General features: G+C 37.5%; 1 protein-coding gene across 4 annotated transcripts in view; it reads right to left on the bottom strand.

Moving 5' to 3' along the window:
- Nucleotides 1-148: 148 nt before the first annotated feature.
- EPHA6 (EPH receptor A6) overlaps nt 149-13,286 on the bottom strand; it is a gene marked incomplete at its 5' end in the record, with an annotated part of 855,070 nt that continues 841,932 nt past the window's right edge. For 2 of the 4 annotated variants that reach the window (XM_082840129.1, XM_082840130.1), the window contains 3 exons: nt 149-541; nt 1,526-1,675; nt 11,437-11,508. In XM_082840129.1, the coding sequence (XP_082696255.1) occupies nt 427-541; nt 1,526-1,675; nt 11,437-11,508 (337 nt within the window). In that variant the 3' untranslated portion in view covers nt 149-426. The remainder of the gene's footprint in view (nt 542-1,525; nt 1,676-11,436; nt 11,509-13,286) is intronic. The other 2 variants (XM_082840131.1, XM_082840132.1) reach the window with 1 other exon arrangement.

Below are 13,286 nucleotides of genomic sequence, written 5' to 3'. Positions count from 1 at the left end.
AAATAAATATTCATGTCAGTTTGGAAGCTACTCGATCACAAAACATGAAAGCAAGGTCAACTCTTTCTTTTTAATCTACCATCAAACTCTAAATACATCATTATCCCCAAATTCCTTTGGGTTAAGTCCTTGAACACTTCTGAAATACAATTATACAAAGTTACGCATCCATGCTGAGTTATTTACCATTGTGTAATGATAATCTGCAGTGGGCCAGGGTTTTACTTGCAGGTTATTCAGAGAGGAGCTATGATGAGTGATTTTTAAGTCCAGGTTGGAAGCATAAACAAAGGGTGTGTGCCCGTAGTCTGACAGGAGACTGCAGTTTGTGAAGTGATGTTTGGAGAATCAGAAGAGAGGGTAGTAGAGAGGATATCTTTCATTTTAGAAATGCTGAGGCACAAAACACAGGTGCTTGTAGTACTTTCATACATGAAATCCCTTCTCCTGTATGTGCATCATGTGTAAACGTAAAGTCTGTATACTGCTGACTATTCGTCTCTGGTGTCCAATGAGTATGACTCCAATTCTTCTAATATCACTGTGAGAGATTGAGAGAGAGAGAGAGAGAATATAAACGTTTAGATCTGGTAAGTATGACAGAGAGGAAATGAACATTTAGATATGGTAAATGTGCCCCATGTCAGATTTGCCAAAAATTGTTTACCTGGTAAAATGAGAGTTTAAGCAGAGATATAAATGAAAAACAGGAGTTCGTTACTTTTTTCTTTACCCTGGTGCCAGAGAAGGCGTCAGGTCAACCTCAGATTTAAGGGTACAAAGAATTCAGGTATCGATGTAATGTTCAGATAGTTCATAAGCCCAAGGGTTTTATGTAATTATATAAATTTTCAACAGTATTAGCAAAATAGCATGTAGGATAGAAAGTATAATGTGGACTCCATTTTAATTGTCATGGTCTTTCAATAATCTGAAAAAATGCCATTGTATTATGTTGAACAGTATGAAATTACCATTACTATTTTACAACAATGGCAATTTAATATGGCTTCACCTGCTAGTTTTAGTATCTTTCTTTTAAGCACATGTTGAGCATTTTCACTGCACCCGTGAAAGGATAGCATTTGAGAAAGTGGAAAAATGCTGGACCATTATAACATAGAGAAAAAGCTCTGAGATAACATAATATTGTATTATTACAATTATTACATTTGATGAAAGTAATAGGAATTGATTTAGTATACATGAGTCAAAACTAATTTGCAAAGGTAAAACTATGTTGATGTAAAGTCTATGATGTGAACAAGAGTAATATGCATTTTAGAAAGCATTTAAAATTTTAAATAGTTTTTTGAATTAAATATATTCTTTCAAAGGAAAATAGTTAAAAGTGCAATGTCCAACTTTCACTAGAATGATCGACAGAAATGGTGAGGAAAGATGTGGAAACACCATCCTAGTATTAGGGAAGGTAGTTTAACCATGGTGTTCTTGATATAGTATTTGAATTTATAATCTCCTGAGTGGAGCATCTAAATATAGTAATAAACATAGCACCACTTACTCAATGCTCATTCTTGAAATGAGGTCAAAAGTTGTAAACCCTGCTGCCATGAAGTTATTCTTATATTGCCCCATCTTTATAGAATCTAGCCAGTCACCGACTGTCACAAATAAAGGATATTCGGGAACTTCACCAGGAGAGTCTGGCATTCTACAAGGAAAAAACAAACAAACAAGCATGGAGACCATTTAAAAGCCAGATAAAGCAAAAAATACCCAACTTTATTTTTACATTTTACAGTATTCTTACATCAAATGTTTTCATCCTCCATAGAACACTAGAGATTTAAAATTTTTCCATCATATTCAAATCAGCCACTTATACCTGGTCAGTTTCACTTGTCAGTTTCTTTTGTCTTTTCCTGCTTTTTGCCACTACTAGGTCTTATACTTGATGTATCTTGAGAAAACCCACATCTTGCTAACTTCTGTTTATTTTTTTCTCTTGCATGAAATTCTGTTTTCAAATTTGAGGAATACCCCCAAAGAAAGTAACTAGCCACAGGCTATTCACTCATACGCTTTCTGACCTGCCACTGAATCTATGCCCTTTGGCTTTTTCACATTTTTTTAAAAGAATTCTATTTATTTTTGGCTCCGTTGGGTCTTCATTGCTGCGCGCAGGCTTTCTCTAGTTGTGGCGAGCGGGGGCTACTCTTCGTTGCAGTGCGTGGGCTTCTCATTGTGGTGGCTTCTCTTGTTGAGAAGCACAGGCTTTAGGTGGGCGGGCTTCAGTAATTGCAGCAAGTGAGCTCTAGAGCGCAGGCTCAGTAGTCGTGGCGCACAGGCTTAGTTGCTTTGCAGCATGTGGGATCTTCCTGGACCAGGTATCGAACCCATGTCCCCTGCATTGGCAGGCAGATTCTTAACCACTGTGCCACCAGGGAAGTCCCCTTTTTCACATTTGCTATGATAAGCCCTTCTTTTTTTTGTGGTGAATTCATTGATCAAGTCTCCATTTATTTGTCCTCAAACATTCAACAAGAATTTATTATTTATTAAAAAGTAATTTCTGCTGTCATAGAGCTCAACTGCATGAATAAGATTTACATACATCCAAGTATAGGGTAATACAGCCCAAAGCACAGATATTAATAAAGCACAAAAAAGCAAAATCAATGCAAGCTTGGGTTAACAAGAAAAAGGAATCTGTCATTGATGGATCTTAAAGTAAGGGATACAGAAATTTGTATTTCTGTTCCTAAGATCTGATGCACAAGGGCATTCCAGTTAGAGATATTTTTGTAGTTTTAATATAAAAATAATATAAGGGTATTATTTTGAAAAGGTTAGTGAATGTGTGAATACATAGATATAGATACATATAGGTATATCACCAGGACTCGGGTCTTTAGGAGCACAAAAGCCAGAGATGCACATAATACATGGGGATACAAGTTGTACACTGTATGACTCCTGAAGACCCTGAAAGATGCCCCTTGGAATTATCTAGGACAAAGTCCCTACTAAAGACCTAAAATTCATTTCTTTGGTTTTTCTTTGATTCTACATTGACTTCTACTTTTCTAAACTGAATTCTAGTTGAAGGTGGACAGGGGGGTGAAGAAGGATGACAGGGAAATCCAGGGATTATTGCTCTTTCTATATAATTGACATTTGCATAAACTAAATGCATGTATCTTGTGATTATACTGTAGTCCATATGGAGTCTGGTTACTCTTCACAGTGACTTGTGTTCTTTTTACCACTACTCAATTCTGTTACCATATTTCCTATTTTGGAGGCTGTAAAGCCACATTTTATTTTCCTGTACTAAAAACTGCAATGCTATTTGATTATGGGCTATTTCATTCTAATTAATATCAGAATGATTCATGATTTGACCCTAAACAAAGTTTAGTTATGTTAAAGGTTGAAAAGCTATCATGGCATCTACAAATAAACACTTTAACGGTTGCTATATTTCTTAGTTTCCTAGAGTTGTTTATATTAATAAGAATTATCAAATAAATAAAAGTTCATATATCAATAAAAACAAAGTTCTCCATGGCAAACAGAGTTAAACAGGGTTTTTAATTGTGGCGTTTGTTAGAGGCTTCACTATCCTAATGTGCCGTGTGAATACATAAGAGGATTCAAAATAGCTTCTGCACTATTTTCCTAAATTATCTGACCAGTTTCCTACAGAACATACTTCAGGAAATAGTGCTGTAGTAAGTTCACTGACCAAGTTTAAATATCAAAATGCCCAGGGTATCCTTATTGCTTATTAACAGAAATAAAACAATATACGTTAGGAAGCTGAATGTCCTATTTCAAAACACTGTGGCTCTCATGTCTTTTAATTACTTGTCTGAGAAATCTGTTGAAACTGAACCAAACTAAAAGGATGTGTTTAGGTGACTTTCCCTTCATACTCCTATGCCATTCTTGATGCACAGACATAGTCAAATGACTTCCACTTCTCTCTCCTGAGATAATGCTAGAATAACTCTTGAGATTTCACAATTCATATAATTGGTGAGTGAAAATGTAATTTGCTAATTTTATGTCCTTAGTATAGAAAGGTCATGGAAGGACATTCTGTATACTAAATGACTTAAATGGCCTATTTCTCTGTTGAAAAGCATCCACTATTTGCTCCTAGAATGTTTCAATACCATAATTCTCTTTCTCTCCATACATCTTTAGTAACCTAGTTACACTTTGGCCTTTATGCGACCGCACTGACGGTTGATTTAGGAAGGTCAGCGTTCCCTCATTGTTCACAGCCACTGTGCAATAACTTTTCTTTCACCTTATAATGAAGTTGAAAAATGCTGCTATTTTCTGGCTTTGAGGGTTGGGTGCCATCACCCTCACATGAATTCTCTGGAATATTACCTAATAAACAATAGGCACCCTTTCTTATCAACCATGTGCAATGATAAATTCAGTCTGCTATTTGCTGAGCATGTAGAAATTTCTGCTATTTGGTGACTAGTGGGAGCTTCCCACCTGAGAAATGTCTTTACAGCAAAACCTCACAGAAAAAAAGTACATATTGTAGAACAGAAGGTCAAAGGTCTACTACCTTCCTCAGAAAAATGAGGAGGCGGTAGAATTAGGAAATTCTTCCAGGTATAAATTATGGTCAATTAAGATTAGAAAAAGGGCTGCAGTATAGCTAGAATAGGTAATAGTATAGTTTAAGGTGCAATAAACATATACTCTCAATATATCTAAATATGTGAAAATGAATAGCACTGATAGAGCCAAGAAGTCTTGATTCTAATGAGCCCTTTGAGTTCACAATAGTATTAGTATTTTAATTTAGAAAGATCTTAGGTTACCAGTAGGTATTAAAACTGCCATTAAAAAGCAGGAAGGTTTTTATCCTCAAAAGTTTTCCATATTTTATAATCATCATGTAAATATAAAAGTAAGAGACCTATTAAAAATGATTCAAGAAAAGTTATACTTTGAGAAACAGTATTCCAAGGTAGGATCTTGTTTAATTTTATTTTTTTAATTTTTATTTATTTATTTATTTATTTTTGGATCTTTTTTTTAAACATCTTTATTGGAGTATAATTGCTTTACAGTGGTGTGTTAGTTTCTGCTTTATAACAAAGTGAATCAGTTATACATATACATATGTTCCCATATCTCTTCCCTCTTGCGCCTCCCTCCCTCCCACCCTCCCTATCCCACCCCTCTAGGTGGTCACAAAGCACCAAGCTGATCTCCCTGTGCTATGTGGCTGCTTCCCACTAGCTATCTATTTTACGTTTGGTAGTGTAATATGTCCATGCCACTCTCTCACTTTGTCACAGCTTACCCTTCCCCCTCCCCATATCCTCAAGTCCATTCTCAAAGGAGGCAAGAATATACAGTGGAGAAAAGACAGCCTCTTCAATAAGTGGTGCTGGGAAAACTGGACAGGTACATGTAAAAGTATGAAATTAGAACACTCCCTAACACCATAAACAAAAATAAACTCAAAATGGATTAAAGACCTAAATGTAAGGCCAGAAACTATCAAACTCTTAGAGGAAAACATAGGCAGAACACTCTATGACATAAATCACAGCAAGATCCTTTTTGACCCACCTCCTAGAGAAATGGAAATAAAAACAAAAATAAACAAATGGGACCTAATGAAACTTCAAAGCTTTTGCACAGCAAAGGAAACCATCAACAAGACCAAAAGACAACCCTCAGAATGGGAGAAAATATTTGCAAATGAAGCAACTGACAAAGGATTAATCTCCAAAATTTACAAGCAGTTCATGCAGCTGAATAACAAAAAAACAAACAACCCAATCCAAAAATGGGCAGAAGACCTACATAGACATTTCTCCAAAGAAGATATACAGATTGCCAACAAACACATAAAAGGATGCTCAACATCATTAATCATTAGAGAAATGCAAATCAAAACTACAATGAGATACCATCTCACACTGGTCAGAATGGCCATCATCAAAAAATCTAGAAACAATAAATGCTGGAGAGGGTGTGGGGAAAAGGGAACACTCTTGTACTGTTGGTGGGAATGTAAATTGATACAGCCACTATGGAGAACAGTATGGAGGTTCCTTAAAAAACTAAAAATAGAATTACCATATGGATCTTGTTTTAATATGAAACTATCACACGCTTAAAGGCTTTTCTCCCCTTACCACTTTAACGTAACTTTTTCCTAGCTCTTACATTTATATATGGTTAGCAGAACTGTACAGATAGGGTCCATTCTATTCTGTATTGCCTTTATTTCACATACTGAGGAATATTTCCTATATGTCAGTGGTCTTCATAACTAATATTCAAGTGAGTGTATAGTATTCTGTAGGTTGATGCTTAATAATTTGTTAATTCCCTAAGTCAGACTCTTAAATTGCTAGCAACCTTATTAAATTTATTACAGATGATTATATAATCGTAGAACATGTATCTTTATGCTTCAGTTGAATTACTTCCTTGGGAAAAATCCATAAGACAGAAGAATTTTGTTTTTAAAGAGTAAGTTAAAACTCCCTGATGGCAGGAATCATATCTCATATATCTTTCTATTTTCTGTAGGCCTTAGCACAATGCTGAAAGTATTAAAGGAATTCATTAAATAAGTGATAATTTAGATTTGAATACTCTCTACAGAAAAGTTTGGTCCATGACATAATGGTTGATTCATGATGAATAATCTACTTTCATTTAACTCATTAAATGGAAGAATAAGAGCTTATTGCTGTAACTGTCAGCCTATTAATGAATATGCTGTTTATTTAGTTTATTCCTCACATTGCAAAAATGTTTGCTTATCTATCTTGATAGGTTTCAGAGTGGAGGAAGAGGCAGTTACAGGTGAGTGAGGCAGCACAGGGTTAAGGGACCTAGAACCACAACAGCAACATTTATCTTATTCAATATCACTGTTTTTACATGAGTTTCTCATCTCATGACTAAGGGACTACACTTCACACTATTTACTACACAAACTACCTACCTAACCTTTGAAGGAAGAATTTATCTAATCATATTAAAAAATAAAACATTGCCTTCCCTATAATTAGGCCTAATCGTCAAACTGAACACAAGTTAATGAAACAATTTTGATAATCCTTTAAAATTTTAAAGTGAAATTTTGCACAAGATGTTCTAAAATTCTAAGGGCATAGAACCATGCCATAAATCTTGTGACTATTTCATGCTTGTGGGCAATCTCTCTTTTTTTTTTTTTTCCCCCCCCGTACGCGGGTCTCTCACTGTTGTGGCCTCTCCCATTGAGGAACACAGGCTCCGGACGCGCAGGCTCAGCGGCCATGGCTCATGGGCCGAGCCGCGCATGTGGGATCTTCCCGGACCGGGGCACGAACCCGTGTCCCCTGCATCGGCAGGCGGACTCTCAACCACTGCGCCACCAGGGGAGCCCGGCAATATCTCTTTGTTCCAAACAATCTGACGCTCCTCAGTGCTAAATTGGGAGCGTGAGTTATTTTTTGTCAGCCTCTTATTTTCAGTAAGTCTTCAGGTTTTCTATTGACATGATTATTTAATTCTCATAATAAGCCTGATAATTGGTGAAAAGTATGAAGGAGTGATATTCAAAGCAAATTTAAAAATTATAGATGTGTTAAAACATTAGGAAGGATAGATACAGGGTAGGAATAATACTGTTTAAGTATTTCCTACATTCTGAGCAGAGTTCTTAGCACATGGTCACTATAGTCAGAGTAACAGATCACTGAACCTCAGGAAAGCCTATTTTATGTGGGTAAATAATACAGGGACAGAAATAGATTTCATATCACACGCCAACTACAATTCATTGCCAGTAGTTATCAAAATGTGGTCTTAAAAAGATACAGAGGCAGCATGTGGGCTCAGTGAGAAGGAGTGCTGTGATGGTTAGTAATGTCGGCCATAACAAGGAAAAGAAGCAAAGCATACATTTGCCAACACTGGAGAAATTCAAACTACAAAAATGCTTGAGGACGTAAATGTGAAACTATGTTGCTGCCATAGTTTCCTCATTTCTTTATTTTGTTGTAGTTACTACTTTCTTTTTTCAAGTAATGTTCTTCAAGTGGCCAAGCATTGTAGGAGAAAGTTGGGGGAATATACAGATTATGTGTTTGCTTATTCCCATGAATGAGGGCATACTCATTTTCTACATCCTTGTGTTTGCTTAGCAGAACATAAAATAACAGGCTGTGCTCTGCTACAAATTCTTTTTGGAATTTTAATATACTCCATGGATGAAGTCTGATAAGTCCAGAGAAAATCTATCTGGAGATGTAAAAACGTTATCCTCTTTTCCTATAATCATAAACAGTGCGGTGATTGTATACTGTGTAGTGGAAAGAACAAGGACTTTGCAGTTGGTGGACCTCATTCAAATTCCTGATCTAGTAATTACTTGCTGTGTACCCCTGGGAAATTTAGCCTCTTTGAGTCTCTGTTTCCTTACATGAGGGATGGAGATAATAACAGTGAGGATTACATGGCATGACAGATAAAAGTGCCTAGTACAATAACTGGCACATAGTAGGCTCTCAACAAATAGCAGTAATAGTTATTGTTGATAATGATTAATAGAACTTGTATCAATATTAGTACTGGTATTAACATTAGTAGTATTATATTGTGGCGACAGTTCATGTGAATAGAATTTAGATTTTCTAACGGGTAGAAGTTTCACACTTCCTGATTAATACTTAATATTCTGTCTTCCTTCCGCAAAGCTTTGCTTATCACTCGATTACAACACTAGTTTTGGCCAGCCAGTTATTTCTCTGTCAGGAAAAAAAACCATTAAAACTGTTAGTTACAAAAATTAAACAGAACAAGTTGTCCATGACTTCGTTTATAGAGATAAACAATTTAGTAAGTGATGATTACAGACAGCCTAGGCAGCACTTAGCAACATGTTTTCAAAATGAATAGAAACATTTCTAACAAACTGTTGAAAGTTATTGCCCTCAGGAGACAGCATTGCAGGTGCTTTATTAATTGGATGGAGGGAGGTAGTACCATTTAGTCTTATAATGTTTACTTGCAGTTCTCCAAAGCAGATGATACTGGTTTGAGCTTTTCCTTACCTTCATGATTCACATATTACCAGAAGCCAAGTGCTTGAAAAGTTCAACAGTTGATTTATACGTACTAAGGAAAGTGGTGATTCCAGTTCCTAAGAGCTAAAATATTATAAGATCCTTAATTATGGCCTAGCAGGTAGTGAGAATATTCCTATGTGCCTTGCCCTGGGTGGAATATGATTTCTGTCATGGACTGGTCCATCTGGTCAATTGTTGCCTGTTTCTGAATGCTACTTTTAGCTGATGTTGTCGAGGAGCCCATAATCTATAAAATTCTTATCAGTGACATGCTGGGCACCTGGAGCAGGATTGGGAGAAAGAGTTATTCTCCTATTACACTGCAGCGCTGTCCAAAAGGCACTGTCCAGCTGATTTCAGCCTAGTGCACTCAGTAGGCTATGGTGTATGGAAGAAACAGGGGTGGGGGTTAAGAGGCTGGAGGGTGAGTGTATAGGACGATGTAGGTAGGGTGGGGAAGGTAGGGCTGGGTGAAGGGACAGCCATATAGTCATCAATCTACTTCATGCTATTAAACTACCGGCCCCAGGATTCCATGGCAATATGCTTGCCTCTGGGTTGATCCTGAGGGTCAGGGAAAGGGAGAAGAGGTGTTTCAAAGGGTGTGGCCAGGCAACGCTCCTGATGTCGTCCTCCATGTAGCCTTGGTCTCAAGCTGGGCCCTTTTTCCAGGGGCTGTGACAGCTACAGATATTTCTTTGAAAGGGGGTTATAAGGCATCATTGTACTGTAAATGAAAATGAAGGTAGTTTGAAATTCATGCATGAAAGGATGACTGCCTATATTACTAAGGTACTTTCTCAAATTATTTTTTTACAATCAATTGGATTTAAGGTTGTACTTATATCATTACATTCACTTATATATCCATATGCTCTCTTGAGTAGCAGAGAAAGCAAGAAGGTTGGGGACTTCACAGAGCTCTGAATACTCCCATGGGAGTGTGTCAGGCACAAGAATGTCAGCATTATTTGGAGTGGTTGTTCTAAATAATAAAAGCCTTCTCTGACCAACAATTTTTTTTCTACTGGGTATTCTGTCCTTTGAAAGAAAAATTACAGATATAAGGTCTATGAAATTTCCAATATGCTGGTATAAAATGATGAAGCTGTGGGTTTCTCAGCTTTCCTCTCCCCTCTTTGTCACCTTAATTTCTTGCCCTCTTACTACTCTGTCAAGAGAATGGATAAAACCTTCTCAGGTGAATTCTTGAGAAAAAAAGCAATTAGAGTGGAATAAAAACCATGGGGACCTAGTGGGTGAGAGAGTTATGTCAGTATAGGAGTGTGAGAGAACTTTGGGAGTTTGGGGATATTAGAGAAAAGGAGCGTACAGGAGAGTTTAATAAGAGCTGCTGTGAATTATACTCTTAGACTCCTTTACCTGCTTGAGAGATACATGGGAGGAAAGACTGCAATTCTATACCCCATCATGTTTCCTTAGTCCAACATCACTCTGGGACAAGTGACTGGGTTTTGGAATTTGGGGGCTGGAGTGGCAATGTCACAGTTTTGTAAGCATAAAACAAACCAGGCATTCTGTAGCTCACATTGCCATCCTTAAATCTACCACATCTCTTCTCCCTAAACGGTCTCAGTGCTCTGGGATCAGGGTAGGTGGGTGGCATGGGGGGTGAGGGGGTGGACAAGGGAAACCCACTCAGGCTGCTTTGAAAACAAGAATACTGATAAAGGTTCAGGCACAATACCCTTAGAACTCTGGTTCTTTTTGTTTCCCAAACAAAAGTATATTAAGGATAGCACATATATCTTTGTCAGAAACAAGGATAGCAAATCAGTCACAAAAACTTCCATTTGGTCCCCCAGAGATTAGACTTTTTTTTTTTTAAGATTTTTTTTTTAATGTGGACCATTTTTAAGGTCTTTACTGAATTTGTTACAATATTGCTTCTGTTTTATGTTTTGGATTTTTGGCCACGAGGCATGTGGGATCTTAGCTCCCCAACCAGGGATAAAACCCACACCCCCTGCATTGGAAGGCGAAGTCTTTAACCACTGGACCGCCAGGGAAGTCCCAGAGATCAGACTTTAGAATTGAATCAAACTGCCAACTTTATATAAAGCCCAACTCCTGGCCCACGTGTGGAAGCACCATCGCGGAACCTGCCTTTCTCTGGCCTGTCCACTGGATTATTGCCCACCCAGTTAAAGCATAACTTCTGGCCCTCAGTCACCAGACCTCATACTGACTTTACCTCTGGTTCATTTGGACTTTTTGATATTTTCTCATCTTAAATTCTTTATCATTATTTTCCAAATACGAGGAAGATTCATTATCTTGAAAAAGCAGGGAAGAAATTGTTTTATCTGCTTTTCTTCAGAAAGAAGGCTCTTACCTGCCTGCGTCTACAGTCATAGAACAGTCAGAGAGCTCTGTTGACGGGCACTGGCTGTGGAGTCCGTTGACCCTAAACCACAAGAGGCCAGATTAAATGATTTCAGACTCACTCCATGATCCCTTTCTAGTAGTTCTTTCTCTTCATTATTAAAGCATGCTTATCTCTTCAATAAAACATATAAAAACAAAACACAAGAAACATTTTCTCTAACCACTTCTCTTTCTTTTCAGATACAGATTTTTTGAGAAAACAGTACTGGACTTGGTACTTTGTATAGCACCTCTCTCTGACCTCACATTCACTCCTCCCCCACTGAGTTTGTCTTACGTGATGCTAGTGAAAATGCTCTTGCAAAGGCCGCCCATGAAACCTAAACACATAGTTGCTAAATCCAATGGACATACTTCATTTTTATCTTAAGGGAGCTTCATAAAGCCTTGGACATTAAACTCCTTGGAACTGTCTCCTTTTTTTGGCTTCTAGGACACTGTGCTTTCCCTGTTTTCCTGATTATCTGTCTGGCTCTCCTTTCTCAGTCTCCTTTGGGTACACTTCTTCAATTCATTTCTTAAATCTTGGTGTTCCAAAGGTTTACATTCTTTTCCTATTTCTTTTTATTCTTTATATTCTCCATGGGTTATCTTAACTATGCTTAAAGCTTCAGGTACAATCAATATGCTGATGATCTCCAAATCTACATCTTTAGCCCAGATATTTTTAACTGAGTTCAACCTATATAAATATAAGTGCCCGCTGGATATCTTCACTTAGATGTCCCACAGGAATCTTCCACTCAATATGCATGAAATGGTCTCATTCCTATTCCAAAAACTTGTCCTTCTCCCTCTCTCTCAGTGGTAATACCATCAACCAACTTGTCTAAGAAAGTAACCTGACAAATATCTTGATTCTTTTCTCCTCCTTCCTTGTTCACTCAATGCCCAAGACACATTCGTTTTCCTTATCTAGTAATAAATCCATTTTCTTATCTCCTGACTCCAAACTTATTCTCATTTCATAAGTCAGGCCCTGACCTTTCCTAGCTTGGATTGTTGAAAACATATAACTCTCTCTGTTTCCCATCTTGCCCCTTGCTTTACACTTTTAGTTTAAATCAGCCCTAGAGTGATCTTTCAGAAATGCAAATGTGCTCATGCCATTCTCTTGCTTAAAATCCTTCAATGGCTGCCCACTGCTTTTACGATAAAATTCAAAATGGCCCCCACGCCCACTCTCACCATTACAGCCTCCTGTGCTGGACTGCTTTAGGGAAGAGGGGCTAGAATAATAGTTTAATCTCTAGCTATTTCATGCTTGGCTTCACTTTACTGAGGCTGCCAATTAGTGATTTAGAGGTGAACTCTTCTATGCTCTGCTATGAACTGAGGTCTGTTTCAAGTAGTTCTTGAAGAGCCTTTGGCTTTATTGTCACTAAAACCTGCACTGACTTGAACTTGTGACCTAAAGTTGAACATCTGTATATCCTATTGGCCATCCCCTGAGTCAGGAAAGTAAGCTTTGAAAACGCTTCGGTTATTTTTAAGTCCAATTTGGCCTAAAGAAATCTATTTTCAACTTAACAATATTTTAAATGTTATATGTTCAGACATAGATGGCAGTGTTTTTTTTTTTCTTCTACTCTCCCTCTTATAATTGCTTTTCAGAGAGAAGTGGGTAGATCTCTCAACGCTACTGACTTTTATAAAATGGTGGATGAGTGCTTTCATTTTCTTGTCTTGTCATCCGTCTTTCTCTGGTTTTAGCAATGGAAGGCAACAACAGCTGGGTGTGATCATATCAGCAGGAGACATCCTTGCTCCTGGCTGATTCACAAATTGCCCCTGTCT

This window comes from Leucopleurus acutus, assembly GCF_964270905.1.
Source record: "Leucopleurus acutus genome assembly, chromosome: 5".
Lineage (NCBI taxonomy): Eukaryota > Metazoa > Chordata > Mammalia > Artiodactyla > Delphinidae > Leucopleurus > Leucopleurus acutus.
Note: the sequence above shows the minus strand (reverse complement) of the source record. Positions and strands in the feature narration are given on the sequence as shown.